Source organism: Tachypleus tridentatus, chromosome 2, assembly GCF_004210375.1.
Source record: "Tachypleus tridentatus isolate NWPU-2018 chromosome 2, ASM421037v1, whole genome shotgun sequence".
Lineage (NCBI taxonomy): Eukaryota > Metazoa > Arthropoda > Merostomata > Xiphosura > Limulidae > Tachypleus > Tachypleus tridentatus.
The window spans coordinates 95,296,388-95,319,294 of NC_134826.1; the positions used below are offsets into that span (position 1 = coordinate 95,296,388).

General features: G+C 34.6%; 1 protein-coding gene across 3 annotated transcripts in view; it reads right to left on the reverse strand.

Moving 5' to 3' along the window:
• LOC143244609 (microtubule-associated protein 1 light chain 3 gamma-like) overlaps window positions 1–21,640 on the reverse strand; it is a 46,900-nt gene extending 25,260 nt beyond the window's left edge. Inside the window, exons 1-2 of one of the 3 annotated variants that reach the window (XM_076489598.1) lie at window positions 21,460–21,640; window positions 14,657–14,712 (exon numbers count right to left, since the gene is read on the reverse strand). In XM_076489598.1, the coding sequence (XP_076345713.1) occupies window positions 14,657–14,712; window positions 21,460–21,520 (117 nt within the window). In that variant the 5' untranslated portion in view covers window positions 21,521–21,640. Of the gene's footprint in view, window positions 1–14,656; window positions 14,713–17,355; window positions 17,744–21,459 lie in introns of those variants that run through there. The other 2 variants (XM_076489599.1, XM_076489600.1) reach the window with 2 other exon arrangements.
• Between the last annotated feature and the right edge of the window lie 1,267 nt (window positions 21,641–22,907).

Genomic DNA, 22,907 nt, shown 5'->3' on the forward strand with positions numbered 1-22,907 from the left:
GTCACAGACGTAGCTTTTAACCGTGTAACGATAAACTATCATTTCTACCGTCACCGGCGCAGGCCGAAATCTTAATGTACAACTGTAAACAAACAATACACGAAACATAAACGTAACCTAAATACTCGGCACAACTAATTAGGTTACGTTTGTGAACGCCGTCTTAAGGTGTCTATTATGTATTTATGTTATGTATTCACGTGATCGTGACTCGAGAAACTTCCAGAAGTATTCAGAATTAATCGATGACGTCATGTGACGTATATTCGAGAATGTTTTAGATTATAGAAAGTTTCGTAGAGTATATAAACCCATGCGTGATGCTATGGTAGTCAGTGCATTGTTGATTATGTGTTCGTGCAAAAAAACTTCATTATGTCAAAGAAAAGGAAATGGAATGATGATTATGTGAAGTTTGGTTTCACTTGCATCGGAACAATTGAGGATCTGCAAAAACCCCAGTGCATGCTTTGTGATTCTGTCCTTTCAAACGCAAATTTGAAGCCATCTAAGATGCAGGAACATTTCAGAAACCGGCTGTTGCAAGCCACGATGTTGAATCGTTGAAAGGTAGAAGGGCCCGCTGTGATTCTCGAGCAACCCTTCCAAAATTAGGTTTTATATCTGCTAACAAACCACTGCTGATGGCTTCATACCAAGTGGCGTATAAAGCAGCCAAATCAAAGAAGCCCGATACAATTGAAGAAGAGTTGATAAAACCGTGTGCATTAGAAATGACAACAATTGTTCTGGGAAAAGAAGCCTCAAACAAGCTAAATTAGTGCAGTTATCAAATAATATTATTCAAAACCGAATTGGTGATTTGAGTTCGGACATTTTGGACCAAGTTATCGCAGTTAAAAATCTCTCTCCAATTGGACGAAACTCCAATTGCAGTCAACTCATCGCACTAGTGAGGTATATCCATGATGGTGCCATAATGGAAGATTTCCTGTTCTGTAAAGATCTGAAAACAACCACAAAAGGGAAAGATGTCTTCCAGTGTGTGAAGAACTTCTTGGCGAAATATAATTTAGATATCCAAATTATTGGTTCTGTGTGTACCGATGGTGTCCCTGCTATGCTAGAAAATAAATCAGGATTTTTTGCACTGATAAAACAGATTCCGCACTTGCAAGGTACTCACTGTTTTCTTCATCGACATGCTTTGGCATCAAAAACATTGAGTTGAAAAAGGTCCTTGACACTTCTGTGAAGACCAACTGGATTAAGGGGTCGCGCTCTGAACTGAACCACCGCCTCTTCATGTCGCTTTGCGAAGATTTTGGAAGTGAGCATTCAGTTTTGCTTTTCCACACAAAAGTTCGCTGGCTGTCACGTGGGAGAGCTTTAACGCGCTTCTTTGAATTGCGAGAAGTCAAAACTATGTGACTATGATCTGCCCGGAGAAATAGAATCATAAGAATTCAACCAAATGCTAGCCTACTTGAGTGATATTTTCACTCGTATGAATGACATGAGTGTATCTCTTAAAGGGAAAAATAAACATATTTAAATGCTGCGAAAAGTTACATCTTTGGTGTCGATGAGTTAAATGAAGGAATCTTTCAACTTTTCCATCACTCGAAGAAATGGTAGGTGAGGATGAGTCCCTAAATCCATGTGTGTGTGAAGAAATTGTGGATCATTTGGAAATACTATCAAAGTCATTTGATGGATATTTTGGAGGAGAACTGGAAACTTCAGAAGAAGTGATTATGAATCCATATTCATTCAATTTGGATAATATGTCGGATGATGAAGAACCGAAGAAAGATCTTATTGAACTGCGCACAAATCGAGTTCTTGAAATGCAGTTTGAAAGCAAAACTTTGGAACAATATTGGTGTTCAGCAATGGACGTGCTTCCATGACTGTGAGAAAGCACTAAATGTGCTCATCCCATTTGCAACGACATACTTATGCGAGTTTGGTTTTAGTGCCCTTTTGTCAATCAAGACAAAATTTAGAAATCGCTTGGGTGAACAGGCAGACTTGCGGATTGCTATCAGCAACAAAATGCTACGCTTTTAAAAACTCGTAAGAAATAAACAGGAACAAAAGAGTCATTAAATTTAAATTGGCGTATGAACATTTAAACATTTCAAATTCAAAGAATTTCATTTCACGTATGGATGAACATTTTTTTGTAGGCCATGTAGGGTTTATGCAACTTTTAGTTTGTTTTAATGTTTTTTCGTTTTTGTTTATATATCATTAAAAACTAATTATAAAAATCTGTTTTGGCCACCTTCACCTTTATTCTTAAATAATTACTGTGAGGGGTGCGAGAACATTAAAATTTTTTAGGGGTGCGGGGCATAAAAAAGGTTAGGAACCACTGATCATAAATAAAATCATCATTATTACATAGATATGAAATCCATGCAGTGTTATTAGTACAACATAATTAACATAGAGATAAAATCAGTTAGCTGTACAGCTTTGATAATATATACAAGGCACCAGTACAACAAAATTAATACACAAATATTTTGAATTTTGCACAAAGCTACTCGAGGTCTATCTGCTCTAGCTGTCCTTGAGTTAGCAGTGTAAGATTAGCGGGAAGGCAGTTAGTCGTCACCATCCACCGCCAACTCTTGGGCTACTCTTTCACCAACGAATAGTGGTATTGACTGTCACATTATAACGTCCCCACGACTGAAGGGGCAAGCATGTTTGGTGTGACGGAGATTCAAGCCCACGACCCTCACATTACGAGTCGAGTGCTTTAACCACCTGGCCATGCTGGGCCTACACATATATAACGTGTACAGTGCTACTGACAGACTTCTTCAGAACAGCGTTAATACACACACGGCATCAGTTCAACATTATTAACAGAACGAAATAAACAATGTTATTAATACACAGGCGTGACATTTGTGTTATTAAGGCTTAGACATTAATACAGTTTTATGAATGTCAATGTATGAAACCCGTACAAGTTTATTAATATAGATATAATAATTATGTAGCATAATCATTAGGCATGACATCCGTGCAGCGTTATTAATACACATATATAAAAGTACATAAGAAAAAATGAAGTTGGGTACCCTGTACATGATCCGGATATAAGATCCATTGGAAAGTATGACAACTAATGACGAAAGTAGCCCAAACCCTACTGGGACTGGGAGGATACTACATATAATATTGATCTGAAAACCTGTGATAGGATCTTAGGCTTTGGAATCTGAAATATAAGAACTCTTTTTCAAGTTGGTAAATTAGATAATACAAGAAATGAATAATAGGAAACAAAATACGATAAGACTAGCAGAAACCAGATGGAATGAAAGTGGAGAGCTCATTAAGGAAGATCACACTAGTTTGTATTCAAGGGGGAGAAGAACATACGAATAGAATAGGTATACTAAAGATATGTATAGCTGAAGCAATGACTAGTTACTCTTTCTGATGTAGTCCCAAAATCATGATAAAATACAAGGAAAAACTTATAATACAAGTGTATGCACCCACATAGATCGTGATTATGATGAAATTTAACAATTTTATGAACAAATACAAGAAAAAGAGATACGAAATACGTGAAATAAAATGATTTCATATGCGTTATGAGAGATTAAATGCAAAAGTTGGAACAGAAGTTTTTATCATTACAGTTGAAACAATTGGGCTAGTGGATAAGAATGAACAGGGAGATTTGCTAATACAATTCTGCCAACAAAATAACCTGATAATTATCAACACTTTCTTCCAACAAACACGAAAGTTTATCCATGGAAAAGATCAGATGGCTTTACAAGAAATCAAACAGATAAATCTAGCATTTCAAAACTGAAATTACTAAAGACATATCCAGGAGTTGTTGTCAATTCTGATCATAATTCAGTAGTGATGGAAGTGAAGATCAAGCTAATGGAAAATTTAAATAAACTAGAAAAACAACTAGATGTTGACCTATTAAAATGTGATAACTAAGAAAACAATGTTGCAATCAAAAATTGTTCTAGTTTTTGTATGTACAATACATCAATCTACTACACAATGGATAAAAAAGATAGTAACATGGAATACAATCAAGAACAAAATCATCACTCAACGATAAGTTCCCTTTAAAAACAAGATAAGCAAAAGTAAATAATGCTAGACTTTGGAGCAACAACTGGACAAACTATTCTTGAAGAATAAATACAGAAACTTATAAACTTAAAAGTGATTAGATTTGTCAATAGAAATGTTGAAAGCATTTGATAAGTACATCTTTAATATTATAACTGACTTGCATAATATAATATATAACAATACATATTAATCGAAATGAAAAAACCCATGTTTCACTACAAAAACCAAAAACGTACTGTACAGACTTTAGAATAATCATTTTAGTTAGTCATATGACCAAATTACTTTCAAAATTAATAAATTAATATGGGAATGAATAGCAACAAAAAAGACTAAAAAGTAAAACAATTTGCAGAGTGGGTTGTGATCACAATGTGGCACAAGGGAAGGTATTTCTATTCTGAAAACCTGTGAACCTGTCTTAAAGGTTTAACGAAATACATATGATTCGTAGATTAAACTATGGGTTGTGATGGTGTAAAATACTTTATGATTACAGGAGATAAGAATTGATGGGAAAGATTTACAGATCACCACAAAGGTGTAACGGGGACAAACAGCCAGAGTAATAACAGTAACATGACGATTTAAGATAAAGAAAGGCGTAAAACGAGGATCGTTATCATCATCAGGTTTGTTCAACCTACACAGAAATATATTTATAGACATAACTAACTAAATGTATCAGATCTACAAGAGTTAAAGAAATTAAATGAAAAAAGAAAATACTATGGAATGAAGATAACACTAAAAGGACCAAAGCAGTTGTAGTAATTTAAATCCAAAGATACACCTTGGATCAATCAATTAAACAAATCAAGGTTTTTATACATTTTAGGCCACATGAGCATTGAAGATGGTAAAAACGAAGTAGAAATTCAAAGAAGGATAGAAATAGTCAAGAGTGTATTTGACGTGTGAGAAATATTAACATAAACAAATATAACACGGATAAGTCAATCTTACTATATGGTGTTGAAATTTAGACAATATCTAAAGCGATTGCTAAAAACATTGAGGTATTTGACATGTGGATCTATAGGGTAGTGCTGACAGTATCTTGCACAGAATACAAGACAAATGAGCAAGTATTAAAAATAGTGAAACCAAAAACACTTAGTTATGGAGAAAATAAAGAGTACTTTGGACATAAAATTAGAAGAAATGGAATACAAAAACTGTTGCTAGAAGGAAAAATGAATAGGAACAAGACAGAAGCGTCAGACCCATAACAATGTGTATGGATAAAGATTGGATGGGAACATCATATAGTAACTATTAGAATGGAGGACAGAAGAAAAGAATGTCGTTCATTACAATCAACCTGTTTCGAGCAGTTGGCACATAACAAATGATAACACTTATAAAAGGTTAATACACAGTTAAGACATTTATGAACGATATTAATACATATACCTGACATCTATGCAATGTTATTAATACATAAACACGTCAACAATACAACGTTATATGCAGACATCACAATACTACACTATTATAAGTAGTAACTAATAACACTAGGGGTTGTGATGGTGTAAAATGATAGAATGCTTACAGACACACTTGCAGCATACCAACATAAAAATCAACAGAAAATTAATAATATAAGTACATACAAGTGAAAGGGTTTGACCTCCTGAGTCCAACACTAATTGGGTCTGAAATCGGTCAAGAGATGACGGAGCTATGAACTAAAAAGTTTGAACTTGAAAAACTCAGCCATTTTATGATAATTATGCTGCAATTAATCCCAATAAGTACTACTTATATCCTACGTAAAAAGTTACTCAGTTTGAATAAACACACGAATCTAACAAGGAAATCCTCAATACCCGCGGCATTTAAGATTTTTTTAAAGGGAGGATTAGAATTAATCTATTAGTCCACCCTTTTTAGTTTTTTTTTCGCCAGCAATACGAAGGGTGAGTCCAGCATAAACCCGATTAAACTTTATTACTCATCAGGATCTCTAAGAGCCTACCGTCCAATTGAAAATTTTTAGGCAGAGTTAGAGTAAATTAATCCATGAGGCCTTGGGTGTGGTTAAATACATCAAAATAGTATGACCTGAGACCAAAACTGTAATCCGATCTCGAATGTTTCAAGAGATGACGGAGTTATGAACTTACACAGCCTTTCTACGAGCCTCTATGCCGCGATTACGAACCATAACTTTTCACTTAATTTGACAACATGTTTTTCTATGACTGGTGCATTTATAACTGCAAAACTACGCAACAAGTTTTGTCCTCTGTCTGCCAATGGAAATTGGATCTCAGATTTTTGCGACGTAGATTCGTAAACTTAATGCTGACCTACTGAGGACAATTTTTAAATGGTTATTAGTATACTGTTTGGAAATTATATGAAACTAGTATCAAAGTAGTCCATATCTAACAGAAGTTATCTTGCTATAATTCTAATTCTAAAATCAGTATTAGTTAGGTCAGTTATGATAGTGTTAATAGGCATTTTTGTACAACAAATAACTGCTCGAAATACTAAAGTACGTAATTAAACAATCACGCCCCAATTCTGAATGTAAAAAGAAAGTACTTTAAAAATTCTTGCGCCTTCTATAAGTGGAGCTGCCTTTCTCAACACCTCTCCTTAAAAAGTATCTTGTGAATTCGATAGTTTGATGTTCCTAAGGAGATACATCCATTTCTTTGTCGCTATAGAATTTTATATACATGTCGTTATCTACACTTTTTTCTTAGACGCGGCTTATCGGCTCATAGAATAACTTCAAGTTTTGGTTTAGTTTTTCGAGTATAAATTTTAACTCAACTCCATTTCTTAGCAGTTTTAAGATCTAATTACAGCTGCGGCTACTGAGAATTCTTTTTTAAATCCTCTCTTCATAACGGTTCTAAAACTTGTTCAATGAATTGATACAACCTAACAGTGAAAGATGAGATATCTGATGACGGTTTTTTGCGAATGAGACGTATGTATGACAAGATGTCATTAGATACGTGAAATGCACGTGCGACTACTAACTCCTGAAGGTAACAGCACACTGGCAGAAAAGACAGATCAGAAATGTTAAAACAATTTCAGTAATTCAGTCTCTCGCGAAAGATCTCCAGTGATGAGTGACGAATCTATCTCCCCTGAACTACAAGTAGACAATGTCCATAAGATGAGGGACAAGTCTACTTCACCCGAGTTTCAGTCAAAACCCAGAGGGTTGTGGACGATTCTACTTTGTCCTTCAGCCTTATGAAAAATAGAAATTAATTGTAAAGGTTCAAATAATTTCCAAGTGGAATCTGGAAGGTTTATATTTGAGTGCAGTGCTGTAGGGATGACAAGTATCAAATTTACATTCTATGTTGATGAAAAACTATTGAAAATAATTGAAATGTCTTGTTCGATATTTTATGTTGCATTATGTTCGTTCTACAACTAAAATGTTAAATTTTGGTGATAACGTTCTTTTGTATCATCGAACTTTCCCACAGTTTTCATTTAGTTCTTATTTTTAAGTGTGAAAACAATTATCTTTCGTCCGGAAACATTGTGAGCATTTCAGCTACACTAGATAGCGCGAAGCCAGCCAAAAACATAACCTGTGTTACTCATGAAATGTTAATAAACTCCACAGAAAAATTTAACCTTAAAAAAAATGAGTCTCTTGAAGCTATACAAAATACACCTTCAAACAAATGTTTAAATAAAATTGGTTTTAAAAGGAATAAAACACACAAATGAATATCAAATTTTACGCTTAAAATTCAAAACAACAAGAAAAAACAATACGATAAAGCAAGACGCTGTCTATTCTATTTAGATATATTCAACTTAATGTTTACTTCCTTCGTTAACAGCCAACGTTTGCTTGGTTTGCGATACAGACAACCGGTTTCTAAAAGGTTATTTTTCACGTGACAATGGCAGAGCACCTCTTGGGATAAATAAACTCATTACATCCTACTAAACTACCACCACCTACAAAAAATGAATCGTCACACAAAATGAAAGTCCACAGACCGTGACGGTAACCAATGATTGTCTCAAATGTATAGGGTTTTAACATACACTAGTATTTTAGTTGTTGGAACTACATGTCTAGTAAGATATAACAGGTTTCTCTCCACCTGTTTACGTCTCAATTCAGGAAGTTTAAGCCAATTTGTATAATCATCTTTATTTGGTTATTCTTGAAACAAGTATTTTCTTAATGAGTTCTGGTTGTTTTGAGTAGCTATTTTCATCTGCAACATCATAATATGATAAGCTGATTATTTTTAGTACTAGGCACTTGTAGAATCAGTTTAAACGCCACTATACCTGGCAATGGATTAAACAAAGAGCCCAATATAGTTTATGTGTAATATTCTTTAAATTTGAACGAATGGTCACTAGGAAAACAACCTATAAGCAGCATAAGCCGTAACAAGGACTTTGAATTGAATAATGGGATTGACTTACCGATAAACACACCCACTGCTGAAAGTACTTATTCTGTTCAATAGAATTACGTTTCGATTTTCAGCTCATCACACAACACTAACAATCTAGGTTTCATGTTTTAGTCTATCACGCTAAACACTAATAGCATTCGTTTCACTTTTCAGGCCATCAAATTGAGCAGTAGGCAGCAGTCACTTTTCAGTATTGTTTTTACAACAAACTTTTCAAAAGAGTAAAGAATTAACCTTCAGTTATTTTAATATGAAACCTTTTGGTAAGATAAAAGTTTTGCATTCTTAAACATTATGATAAAGAAGGTGTAAAGAGATTTTCAGGATTAGTTTTCACGCCGATAAAGTTTTACCCATTCAGAATTGTTTGCTGAAAAATGATTGGAATGATTAATCACTACTTTACTAGTATAAAAAAACTTCTGATAACAGTTATTCGTTGCTTGATGTATACCGTCTATCCTAAATCTGTTTACTTGAATATTCTTTTTCAACGCACTGAAGTAAACGAACACTCCGAATTGACTATGTAGATCAACACGCAACGTGTCAAGAGGAATATCCTTATCAGGTAGTAGCCAACAGGGTTAAACATGTTAAAATTAAAGGGTTAACGCATTATGATTCACGCAGTAACCATCCTTTGGGGTTGTGTAATGATGATTTGTATTAAAATAAAAGTCGAAATCATCTATTAAAATGTTATATTGAATATATAAAACAAAAACAGAAGTTGGTTGTTAATTTTTGTTTGCTGTTAAGCGCAAAGCTACGCAATGGACAATTTTGTGCAATATCTGACACTAATATCAGAACCAGGTTTGTTATGGAATTAAGCCTAAACTTATTGCTGAGCCACTAGGGAACTAATATTAGGTTTAAACCATGGAAGTTAATACCGATAAGGAATTTTAGAATAATGACATAGTAACAATATTTAAGTTATCAATGAAAACTTGAGGTTACAAGCCACCTTCACCCTTATGATCCTCGTTTACACACTTCTCCAGTGTACGAATAGCTCAATATCAAGTTCAAGTAGTGTGTACCGAGGAGGCAAGAAAAGTATTTAAACTCATAAAACATCAAGATGTACTGGTTACTTTTCACAGGATGTCTATATTTGATTTACAGTTTTTTAAATATCAGATACACGATTGATTATGGCGCTGTCGAAGCATGAGGTGATCAATTTAATCCAAATTTTTTTATGAATGACGTAGGTAGCACGTGAAACATTCTGTAAAATTCACTGAAATGCCTGTGGTTCCAGACTTACGACACCCTATATACAACTCCAAGCTTACCAAAGTTTTAGAAAATAAGTATACCTGTTCTCTTAAATGAAATTGTTTACTTTATTCCAATCTCAAAGTTTATTTTATTTCAACAGGCTATAAAACGATGTGCTGAGGTTACGCGTATGGCTACAGTGTCAAAACAAGATGAAACTATGGGCTAAATGAAATAAAGCTATAGGGATGGTATACGTAAATATGATCGCCACAACCTTTAGCTCCGTATTCTAGCTATACGAGTTAATTTTAGGGACAGATTGTTTATTCACAAGTACATTCGTCAATAAATGTTTATTTATAGAAAACTAAGAATCAGTCCTAACTTACAGGGTATCTTATAGTAAAGCCAGTTTGAGAGCTGAAACTCACTATATAATTATTTCATTCAGTTTTGATGACAAATATCAATCACCAAAGCCGTTTTAATTGAGACAGACCTACTTTAATTATAAATAATGTTTATGCAATGTCATGATCCATATGAAAGTGACAACTTTAAATCCATATGGAAGCTACACAAAGCCAATGTGTAAATTGTTAAAACACATTGGAAATAAAGTTACGAAAATTTATTTTTGTTTTTTGAATTTCGTGCACATCTACACGAGAGCTACCTGCGCTAGCCGTCCATAATTTAGCAGTGCAAGACTAGAGGGAAGGCAGCTAGTTATCGCCACCCACAGCCAACTCTTGGGCTACTCTTACCAACGAATAGTGGGATTAACAGTTACATTACATCCCCCCCTACAGTTTGGTCTGTTGAATTGTTTTATTGCATCACAGGCCTACAAATTGTGTGTTTGTTCTTGTGATTCTCGTGTTCTTACCAATAGAATTACATAATTAGGCCCAGATGTAGGCTTTTTCAGTAGCCGAAATGTACATCTTTAATATAGGCGTACTTCTAAGCTTTTCGATCTAAGCGATAGTTCGGAAGTATCAGTCAGTAGGCCTAAATATACATGCAAGGCTTGCAAGCACTATCACAAAATCTACCTACGTCTTGTACGTAGTATAAGATTAAGTAAAATTTTCATCACAACAGACTGAACAGAGCATGACATTCGAAAATATTACTCCCAAGCGTAAACTCCTGTGATCTAGATCTGGCAGGCCATTTGTAGCTGCATCAATCTTGTGTGTATATTGTGCGGTTTTCCTACGCCGTTTGTTCTTATGCATGTCTAGCCGGTTTTATTGTCGAACGCCTTACTCTTAGCTGCCTAATCCACTGACCATAGTGTACAGTTAACGACAGGTTCGGGCAGCTCGGATCCAGACGCGCCCTACATCACCCTCCTCCGCTCCCTTTAGTCTGAGCCTCGATTTTACAACAGTGCTCATTAGACCTGTTTGTGGCCCTCATAAATTTCAGATTATCACCGCCCTCTAATAAAGTGCTGGTGCTTTATGGTAAAAGAACAATATATTATCTTATAGATAGTAAAAATATTGTATTTTCTTGTATAATTAGAGAGAAAAGGAGCGATTTCAACAGCCTGAAGCCTCTACTTGAATTGTATTGCTAGTTTTTGTTTAGTTGTTTTTATTTAATATACGTGCTTATAGACATTATATCACAGCGTGTTTGCCTTTTGATGAGCTTTAACAGGAATATAATATATTTGTGATTGTTTAAGTATTTTTCGAGAAACTTGCAATTCCTTGTGTTGTAACTAGCACACATTATTGTCCCACCGATGCCCAGGCGTTCAGTCGGCTCGGTAGTCACTGAGGTTCGCGCGTTCGACTTAAATGCATTGTACAGTTCAGTCCTACTTCCATTCTGTTCTATCTTCGTTCATTGTACGCTAGAGTTTTTCAATAAAGACTATTTTAGCCTGTTGAGTCATTTGGGAAACAGATTCCAATTATGACAAAGAAGCGGCTGAAAATATTAGACAGTTCTGCAAGCCAGTTACTAGTACTACAAGTGACAATGCAGACGCAGATAATCCAACAACCTCAAGCAAATAGAAACTTGCCATACAGAAGAACTATGTTCAGAGGACGAGTCTGAAAATGCTTGTGCAACTATTGCACATCATGAATCACCAGATAGTTGTGAAAGAAATTTGTGCAGTAATGAAAAATCTGACACTCCACAAATAAAGCCATATCATCCAGACGCACAACTAATACCACGACAGAAAGCAAAATCTCAAAATATCAACTTTCAGGGCAAGTGGTTTGACGAGTTCCCATGGCTGCACTTCGAGAATCAGACTCAAAGAGTCATATGCTTTCATTGTGCTAAGGCAGAAAATAGAGGCCTTTTTACAGGGAAATTGGAGAGGCCAGTGGAGTATACCTTCATATCCACCAGTTTTTGCAACTGGAAAAAGGCGAAACAGAAATTCAACGAACATCAATCCTCCTCTCAGCACAGATTCGCTATATCTCCAGAAGGTTCACTTGATGTAACTCCAGTGACTGTCCAGCTACATGATGGAAAAAAGGAGCAGCAGGAAGAATGCAAAAGAAGTCTAGCCAAAATATTCAGAAGTTTACGTTTCTTACTTCGTCAAGATTTAGCATTACGTGGACATACTGATACAGAGGGGAACTTCCTGCAGTTAATGAAGCTCCTGGAAGAGGAAGATCCCGAGTTGACGACCTACTTGTCAAAGAAAACCACATTCACATCACCCCAGGCTCAGAATGAAATAATGGAGATGTTCAGCCATCAAATACTGCATTAGAGGAACTAAACCGTGCATTCCAAGCAAAATCAGCGACAGTATCTGGCATGATTGAAGCATCTACAATGACAGTTGAGCAACTGCGGGTGTTGCGAACAGAGGAAAATTACAACAAGATATTTGATGAAGCTGAGAAAAGGTATCTCCCTAGATCTGGTGCCTATTGAACTACCACGCATTCGCAGACCCTCCAGAAAGATCACAGGTGATGGCTCAGCACACCATTCTGCAACAGCTAGAGATTACTACAGAAGCTAATATTTTGAATTTGTGGACACAGTCATAGAACATCTGACCACTAGATTCAATGCAGACGACTTGAGGCAATATGTGGCACTTGACAACATGATCACATCTGGCAAGATTGACAACTCGGTTATAAACTTCTGTCCAGAAATCTCTGCACAACGGCTCTAGTTTCATTTGCCCAAGTTTAAAGGAACAACAAAACCAGCATCTCTGAAAGGTGCGAAGGATGCTTACTGTAAAATGCATGAAACAAGCCAGCACGTTTAGTGAAGTGTTTCTTGTCATAAAAATTTTGCTTTTATGTCCAGTATCCAGCTGCGAATGTGAACGCAGCTTTTCTGCATAAGTCGGTTGAAGAGGTGGTTGAGGTCAACTATGTCTCAGTGCCGCCTCAACCATGTGGCAGTTTGTCACACTCACAAAGATAAGATCGACAAGATAAATATAGAAGAGCTTATGAAAGAATTCACAAACAGAACATCACAAAGGAGGTCTACGTTTGGGAACATGTAGACTAGAGGACTAAATGAATCTTACTTCAATGAAAAGTATGAATAATTATGTGCTACATTGTATTGATGTGTAATTTTCAGGAGTTCGCAAAGACATTTTAATTATTTTTATCAAACAACATGAACAGTTTTTCAGTAGATATAAACTTATCAAGGGTAATTACTAATTTTATTAATATGTGAAAACAATTCATGCAATGAAAGTTATTAGTAACCTTGTCAAGTATAATGGCCATCTTTTATACTGTGCAGTGTGCAGGAATACATTCATGTGGCAGTTAATTTATGACATTTGTCTTTATTCTATTAACATTTTGAAAACTGTTTACAACACCTCACTTATACAAACCTACATGGAAACCTTGAAGTATCGTGGCAATAAGATTACTCTGACTGCATGTTTACAGCTTTCAGGTTCACGTAACCAGAGATTACCAATTTTCAAATTGAACAGTCCACATAAGTGGTTGCAAAAATCATTCCCCCATCGGGTGTAAAAAATCTACGCCCTTGCCTCCACGGCTGAAAGGGCAAGGAAAGCATTCAGACCAAATTATTTTTAATAAAGAAAACATATTCCAACTTAATTTTAATAACAACATTTGTGATGGTAGCGTGTCTCAAACAAGTACATCTATTCTACAATACAATATCATTACACCAAGTATGCCTTGTATTGCCAGCTTATCAAACGATTGGTAATCAGTTCAAAACTACATGCGTTTTAAAAATATATGGTGACATTAAAAGTGTCATTTGTAGCTTTAAACTTCCGGTATATAGTTCTCACGAGACTTGCCGTATGAACAGAGTAATAACAATTAGCGACAAGGCTACCGTGGTCATAACATTCTAGGATTATGATTCACAGCAGTCGTGGCAATAGACACTTTCATAATTACGCAGCTCGGAGTTTCCAAACGTTTGAGCTTCAACCCCTTTTCCAAAACCTTAGAGTTCGGACACGGAACTAACCCAACTGTAAATAATAACCTTCCCGAGATACCTGACTTTCATTGTATGTTTTATTTATTCAAAAAAGAAATAACTCAAAATATAACATTGATGATCATATTTATTGCAAATAAGTTGTTGAAAACACTTTCCCAGTATCAATAAAGTTTTAAAAGGGATACTTTAAACAATATACAGACTACTTTTGATACCCAACAGATAATAAAGTGGTATCACAAACAATAAAGAGACTATACTGTTGATTACTATTAATTATCACATAGCAGTTTAGTTTGTTGCAAGATAGTAATAAAAATACATGTTAATATAGAGACCAGAGCATTCGTGGAACATTGTGCATTGATTGGGTTCAGACCATCCCAAACTAAACAATATTTATCAGGGAAAACACTTACCGGTATTTTATCGGGAAATTTCTCTTTAATACCAGCCACTTCTAGCCTTCTGGTGGCTAAAATAAGAAACAAACTTATGAAACAAAAGGGACAGAATAAAATAATAAAAAAGACAAGCTAAATCTGTTGTTTTAGGTTTTGAGCTCTAGCTTACAAAAATATCAAATGAAATTTCTAAATCGTGAACCCAGATACCTCAACTCTACAATCTGGCAAATTATTCTTAAAATAAAGAAAATTTTAACTTCTTCTGGATATTTCGTAAAAAGATTTACAAGGGATATTTGCACTAGCTGTCCCTAATTTAAAATTCGTAGACCAAACTGGAGGTAGTTAGTCGACAGCATATACTGATAATTCTTGGGCTACTCCAAACGAATAGTAAGATTTGAATATCACTCTTATAACGTAAACGAGTCCAAAGTACCGAAGATGAGTTTACAGCAGCTAGACGCAAATCATGGACCCTAAGATTACTGACCCACCATGCTAAATTGTCATCCATTATTTTAGATACTTCTACAATTTTCTTCAGAGCAGCCAAATCAGCAAGAACAAATAACGGGTAGATAAACAAGAATTTACAACCATAAAGACGATTTTTTTTTTAATGGTGGAACATACCCGTTTTGACACAACATTTGTCTTCATCAGGTATGATTAGCACTAAGCAACACAAGGTTTATACTATATATAGTTACAAAGGAAGACATAAGCACTGAATGTGACAGAAAAGTCAAGTATATGAACGATGCCAAATACGGCTGATATTGCCTCACAGTTTAGTGAGAGATCTTTTGCTTTGATGATTTATAGTTTCTAAACAATCTATTCGGCTTTAGGTTGGTATGGGAGACAATTTCTCAAATTTTGTTACCCGCTAACCCATTTAGTTTGTGAAATTGACTTTCGTACGTAAAGTAAGAATAAAAACACACACATAAAAGCGTCAAATATATTCGTCTGCGTTTTTACTGATCAGCTGATAGAACCAACAACAGTAAAGAAAACAAAAATGTAAATAATGTATATTCACCTCATGGGTGATTTGTGCTCTGGTTAAGCACTCCACAGCCAAGCCTTACTGGAAAAATGTTAACCCTAAGACTTTTACTAATGCAAAACTTCTTTCCGTACTTTCTTTTTGTCTATTTCATTTCTGAAACTTTTAAGCACACATCTTGTTTTGAATAGCAACTGTTACGTATTAAGATTTCAAATAGTTGGAAATTAATTTTAATTTAGAAGTGAATTAAATGCATCAAGCTTATATTTGCCAACAATGGTTATTATAAAAAGTTGTTATAAATAATGATTTATATACAAGTGTTTTACAAACTATAATGAGTCTTCTATCCGGTCAAAAACTGAATATTTTATCGACCATCCAGGTCCATAACGAGCAAATTAATTCTGAGTTGATATTGTTACACCTCGTTTAAGTTAGCTAGCGTGGTTGGTTGGCCCCACATCGCCGGTTAAGATATTTAACGTCCTCGTAGAAATACTAACGTCCGAAGTTACTTCAATGAAGTTAAAACTTTTATAATGTTCGAAATCTATGAAGTACGTGGTGAAACTATAGTTTTCCCGTTAATCACAATTATAGATTCTGAGGTTTATAATATATTGACTAAAGCTGGTCAATAATAATACTGTTTTTCGGCGCGTTAGTTTATAAATTAAGGCGAGATTCTTGAACGTTCAACAATGTTTGCAAATACGTAAACCACACTGTTGATTCTTGCTTTTGATAATCTACAAATGTAGAGAAGATGCAGGACTTGCGCAATACTCATACAACAATACAAGTCATACAGCAAACTGAAACATACGTAAGTATTACAACAAACGTGTAACGGTATATTTGTTACACAAAAAACTTCTAATAGCTCTTTATGTAGCTTCCTGGTTACCGATTTATAATTTTCAATTTTATTTGGAAAGAATTATCCAGAAATTTCCTTATCAGAACTCCAGCATATGGAAGTTAAAAAAGTTAAGTTTAACAATTATTAGACACGATAAAACACCATATAGCAGAGGTGCCAGAACACCTTCGTATAGCTATTGCATTTTTCTGTAAACATTATTCCAGGTTTACCCCCATCAGCCGAACGTTGTGTTTAGAATTGACTAACTTTGATCGTTTTGTGCTTTGAATTGTAAACACCTTAGAAATGACACATTGGGTTTGGACTGGCATTAAAACAGCTACAACTAAAACCGTTCATTTATTTTCCTTTCTAGGTGCTACTTGATACTGATGCAGCAGACTGCCCATTAGCCCTAAAACGACAAATCAGGTTCCTTACCCGTATTGGGTATACATCACAAATAGCCTATTATGCACCCTTTGCACGTAACAAAAAAAAATAAAAAAGGACCCATTCTTAGATTAACTTCCAAAGAATAATGAAATCAAAACAACTATGCAGCAGTTTTAATTTGAGCTTTTTACTAGATTTTTTGTAACACGTTTTCTCTAATATATTTGCTCCGTTAGTAATACAAATTCTCTTTCTTTCAAGTATTTATCTCTCGTAGCTTCATTTCCATCACCAGTTACTCGTCTTTGACTCTACTTTAGTAGAATATTTTGAAAACACCCTAGTTCTGTACTGCTCTCAAACCTACTTATACTAAAGTTAAAACAAACATGATATATTTATCATGGAAATAGGAAATTCAGTAAATACCTGGAAGAAGCTTGCAACACATCACGTCGCGACCTACTTGCTGGCTGTAAAACACTGCTTGTTACACCCGAAACAGCAATGCTTAGAAATATATCTCGTTTCTTTCATTCCAGATGTAATATGATCTAATCCACAGTTATATATATTAGCTATTACTAAGCAGGTTATCCACTTAAATATAACCACAGAATAGTACTATGCCATGCTTACTTAATATTAGTTTTAAGAAATATCGAGTTTCCTGACCTTCTGTCCCTTTCTGTCGACGTTCATCCATGTAATCGTTGGACGTTTCTGAAGATGCTAGTCTTTGGACTTTACTTACCCTCGTGGCATTACAGGCAGAACTATCTCGGAAATCGGTTTCATTATACAACACTAGTATAAAGCAGCAAACACGCAACCAAACGTTCACACTAGACTTTCGAAAAAAACACTTGAACCTTGATTCACTCAGTTCGACTGAAGTACAACCTCGTTATTACACTATCTTTACAAAACAAATCTGACGTCATACATACATATATAGAATATTGAAACCAAAATCAGTATTAAAAAGGTAATTAAGCTAAAGTCACAAGTTGTTTTGAAGCTACACATACAAACGAAAAAACTTCCCGTATATCAAAAATTATTTTCAAACAACTGTCGTCTTCCAAAATAGTTAAACTTGCTATCACTTGATATTACAAATATATAAATCATTAATGAAACAAAACAAATCGAAGACTAAGAACACACAAAAGCACTTCAATTGGCTACTAAATTTACCATTTCAGTATCTCAGTGTCTTGATACTCTGGATTTGACTACCAAGGTACTTCGAAAGAGAAAAATGTTTGAACTTGGAACGTTGGAGAGAGTAAGAAGTGTTCTGTCAGTAGAAGATCAGAGTGAGTGCTAATCAAACATACTTAACACGTTATTTAATCAAAAAGAAAGGTAAAACGAAATATTTCACACAATGTTGATACAGAAGCTCAAACGTTCATCGAATTCATTCCTATCATACAATTTCAATCCAAGCAGGGTTAACGTGACAACTACGTGCTCTTTTTTTTACCTCATAATATAGTTACATAAATATGGATGGAACTCGCAATGGAAGGATATACTAATACCAACTACAACTTTATATTTACACAAGATGAAGGAGAACCGTTCTATGATACGTATCCTAAAGCTGAGAATAAAAATGCAGACTATGGAGTCATACTCGATACAATACCTAAAGTCGAGTTGGAAAATATGGATTTAGAAGCTGTATAATACATTATCTATAGTCGATAAGGGGAATGCCTACTGGGAGTCACTGATATTATTCGACATGTGCTATACTTTTTTGGACAGGTTAATTAGTGTGTGTCATGTAGCAAAAATTACATATGCTTTGACAGTTATCTAGAGAAACACGTTTGTGTACTCTCCGTATCTATGGTTTGATTCATTGCGAGTTTTATTTTCAAACGGAACAGAGTAAGTTTGGTGAAAGGCAATTCCTTGAAGGCTCTAGTGAGAAGGGGCATCCATATATTCCTGTTCTACGTTTAAATATTTTATGAATATTTTAGTCAATTACACACTCCCATGTTTTAACATAGTTAAATTTCATTATAAATCATGGAGTTCCATCATATATATAATGTTGTAAATTATTTGTTGTTGATGTAATGTGAAGTACACATTAGTCTTAGAAATTTCTGTAAAGACAACATTCCCTGAAGCAAGAAATTAGTTAGAGTGAGAAGACAGTCATCGTGTTACATTTATACAAATAGACTGACTGTACGTTAGTCCTAGCGCTATTGTTAGAGAAGTTTAATGTGATATATTAGTCCTAAAAACTTTATATTTTACGGTAGTCTTCAACTTCAAGCTTTTAGAAACGTTTAAAGAAATATCGATTTCGTCTCCTCAAGTGGTCTGGACGTTTAATTATTTTCACCTCAATTAAAATAATCCGCAGAGAAAAAACGTTACAACAATTTGCTGTCAGAGGTGAGGTTCATTTTGGAGAAAGTACAACAGAAAATGGAATATACTCGCAACTGAATATCAACCGTTGAAAATGACAACCACGAGGTCAATTAGTGAGATGCAAGTACTGCCTGAGATGATGATACTGTTAAGTTCAAAGAAAATTAAAAATACCAGGTGGAAATATATCGAACATTACTGTATCCACCCCGGGGAAGCGAACACCGGATTTTGGTGTTGTTAAATCCCGAGACTGATCACTGTCTCATAACGAGAAGAGCGATACAGAAAACAAAGAAAACCACGAGGAAAATTAAAAGATCAACAGGTAAGCGACACGAATTTAAGAGAAATGTCAATAAAGTGACATTATTTAACAGAAAATAAATCTGACCGAGAAACAGATCGATGCAACTTCCGGAAATGTACAGAGAAATTACAACAATAATGAAATACAGAATAGTGCAGAAAAAGATTAATTGAAAGCTAAAAATACATCAAGGAGGTAGAGACTAAAAATCAATGATTACATAAAACATTTGAAAAACAAATTAAACTTTAAACCAGCCACACTTTTTTTCCATGGATTTGATGTTAAATTATTTCTCCCTTGTAATTCAGAAAAAACCGGAAATTCACAACAATGGAATGTTTTAAAGTCTACGTTTTGATCATGCAAATAAATATTCAATACTTCAGAGTTCAGATTCATCTTAATAGACTTTGTTTACCGTGAAGCAACTAACACATTAAGATTTGATCAACAGATTTAACAAAAACTAAAAAAATGTCTACTTTAAGACAAATTCGCAGAACCTTTGGTAATACGAAGGATACAAGTTTATTTTAAAACGTTTCCGAGCTCGCTGGGTGTTTATACTACTAAAATATTGAACAAATCCGAATTATAAAATTTGCACAATCTAACGCAAGAAAAACAATCGAGCTGAATAGCCTAGGCGGCACGTCACAAATCTCACGTTTTTTGATCCAGTAAGATGCCGGTTTTACTCGTGAAGGTCATTGTCAAGTCATGTTATTCACCTATAATACTAGAGATCATAGGTAACCTGAACAGCAGATGGAAAGTGCATTTATTCGAGTAGTGCGCTTGAAATACAGAAATATTGTATTGTAATATAATATACAGATATTCATATTGTATTATAAAAGAATATTGCACAGTTTTTTTCTTTTTGTTTTAATGCAACAAAGTATGTTACTGTTATTACTGTTAGTGTCCGAGACATGGTTGGTCAATAACATTTAATATAAAACTTGCACGAAATTACTTCAATGAACACAAAATGTTTTCAAATAATCTGGCGTTAACTTTTGTACGAATTTTATTAAAAGTTTTAATACCTTAAATGATTGTTACAAATGCAATAACTTAATAATACGCAAGATCGTTTGAACGAAATAAGAACTGTGATTTAAAGTATTAGATCTCTTTTTAACAATCGATTTACGATTAAAGTTTAGGTCATAAAACAATATAATGCTTTGTATTAATAACCGGAATAAAATCAGTACTTCAAAAAAGGAATTGAGTTAAGTTACTTTAAAAGTAATACTAAATACTACGAAATTAAAAATGTTAATGTTATCGACGTTTTGGTATTGTACTTTAACGGGATGACATTTGGTCCGATTAATTCCTATTTGACATATCTTCATACTCAACTGACGCATATATCAACGTTCGATTCTGGCGTTAATCACATTCAACATTAATATACGGAATTTATTTCACTTATCGTTACGATTTAAAACACGAGTGTATTACCAATAAAAACTCATTTGTTTTGACGAGGTTCTGAAACTTATACAGTTATTTTAAAATTTCCAAATAAACGTTTTCAGCTTCAAGAACAACCACAACAAACCCTTTTGCTTTAACACTGTCATGGGGTTTACTTGTTTTCGTGCAGTGTCGACTTGTCATAAAGAATCTAGTCAAATTTAAATTTGTTACAGTTCAAACTTGGCTTTCAATTCTACCCTTTGCATACGTATTAATAATACCAACTTTAAGTAACAAGCAATACGACCTTTTCTCTTAAGGGTAAGACTTGTTTTTTTTCTAGACAGTGAAACAACCAAATTAAAGTATTTTATTCTTACCGAATGACCTCCTCTGCTTGAAGGGTTTTCGTGTGCTAATAACATTTGCGTCAGGCATCATGTTAATATTTTTCACACAGAGTAAAGTAAGCTATCAATAAATTCGTCTATCTCGAACTATGGTGAACAAATAATACCGGTGAGCAAAAACAACCAGCTGAGATACATCGTCCAGCAAGCCACGTGAACAATTTAAACTCGATTGGTAGAATCTTGACGTCGGGTAGGGGGCGCGCCAGTTAGATGTATGATCACATGTGCGGTTGAAACGTGGGGCAACAAAGAAGTTGACTGAAGACTGTAAATAAATAACTCTGATATGCATTTATTTGATTTGCGCAAAGCTGTCCAAGTTGCCTGCACACAGTCGTTTTTAATTTATGAAATATATACTAGAGGTAAGGGAACTACTCAATAGCATCCACCGCCAATAGCATTCTCCAGCTAGTTTAATCGATCAGTGAATAAGGGGATGCGAATCCACCTTGGGATCCACAGTCCGGAACACTAACGGGTGGTCGCATTACGTATTTTCTTTATTTCGTTGTTACAGGATAGAATCAACACATATTTACCTTTGAGTTCACCACATGAGTGACAAGTATACATTAGCATGTATTTGTCGTTTCTACTTTCCAAATAAGGCATTAACCATCGAATTTAATCTTTTTTAAAACTATACACACAGCTAGGCTAGAAATTGGACAGAATGATATCTCAAATGGATGCTAATATCATTTTAGAAATAAATGTTTTTTTTCTATCTAAACGGTCTACATTTTGTAGTACATATAATGTGTATATTCAAACCTTGGCTTGGCTTGGCCTGACCTAGCGTGGTCTAGTGCTGATCATGCCCGCATTGTGAATCTGCAAAAATCTCGTCTTTGTATTAGAGGTTATATATGCTGTAAGAGTGACAATCAAATTCCACATTAAAAGTCTGCGGTGAGGTTTGTTGACTGGCTTGTCATCTTTCTTGTCTATTAGTTCAAAATTAAGAACAGAAAGCTCTTGTATAGCTTCATCCAAAACTGTGAAATAAGAAGACAAAAACGTAAATATTGTGATATTGTCGAGGCAGGCGTGTTTCCCTGGGTGAAGCGAAGTCTATATTTGGAGGAGCGAATGATTGAATTTTGTTGACAAATTGAGAGAGATGAAGACAATGCTCTGAATGCTTTGTGTTTCTCTTTCTGCTCTAATTACAGGTACAACAATCCATAATGTTCTAAAAACACGTTGGCTAAGAAGTCTTGATAAAAATAAAATAGAAACCCGATAACCCGAGCGCTTTCGAAAGGCGGAGTTTTCTTCTTCAGGGGTATATACAACCATCTATACACATATGTGTATCATTAAGTGTTCTGTCAGTAAATAATCTTTCGTGTGTAAAATGTTATATATATGTACGAATGTATTTCTGTGCATCAAATATTCTTCTGTTT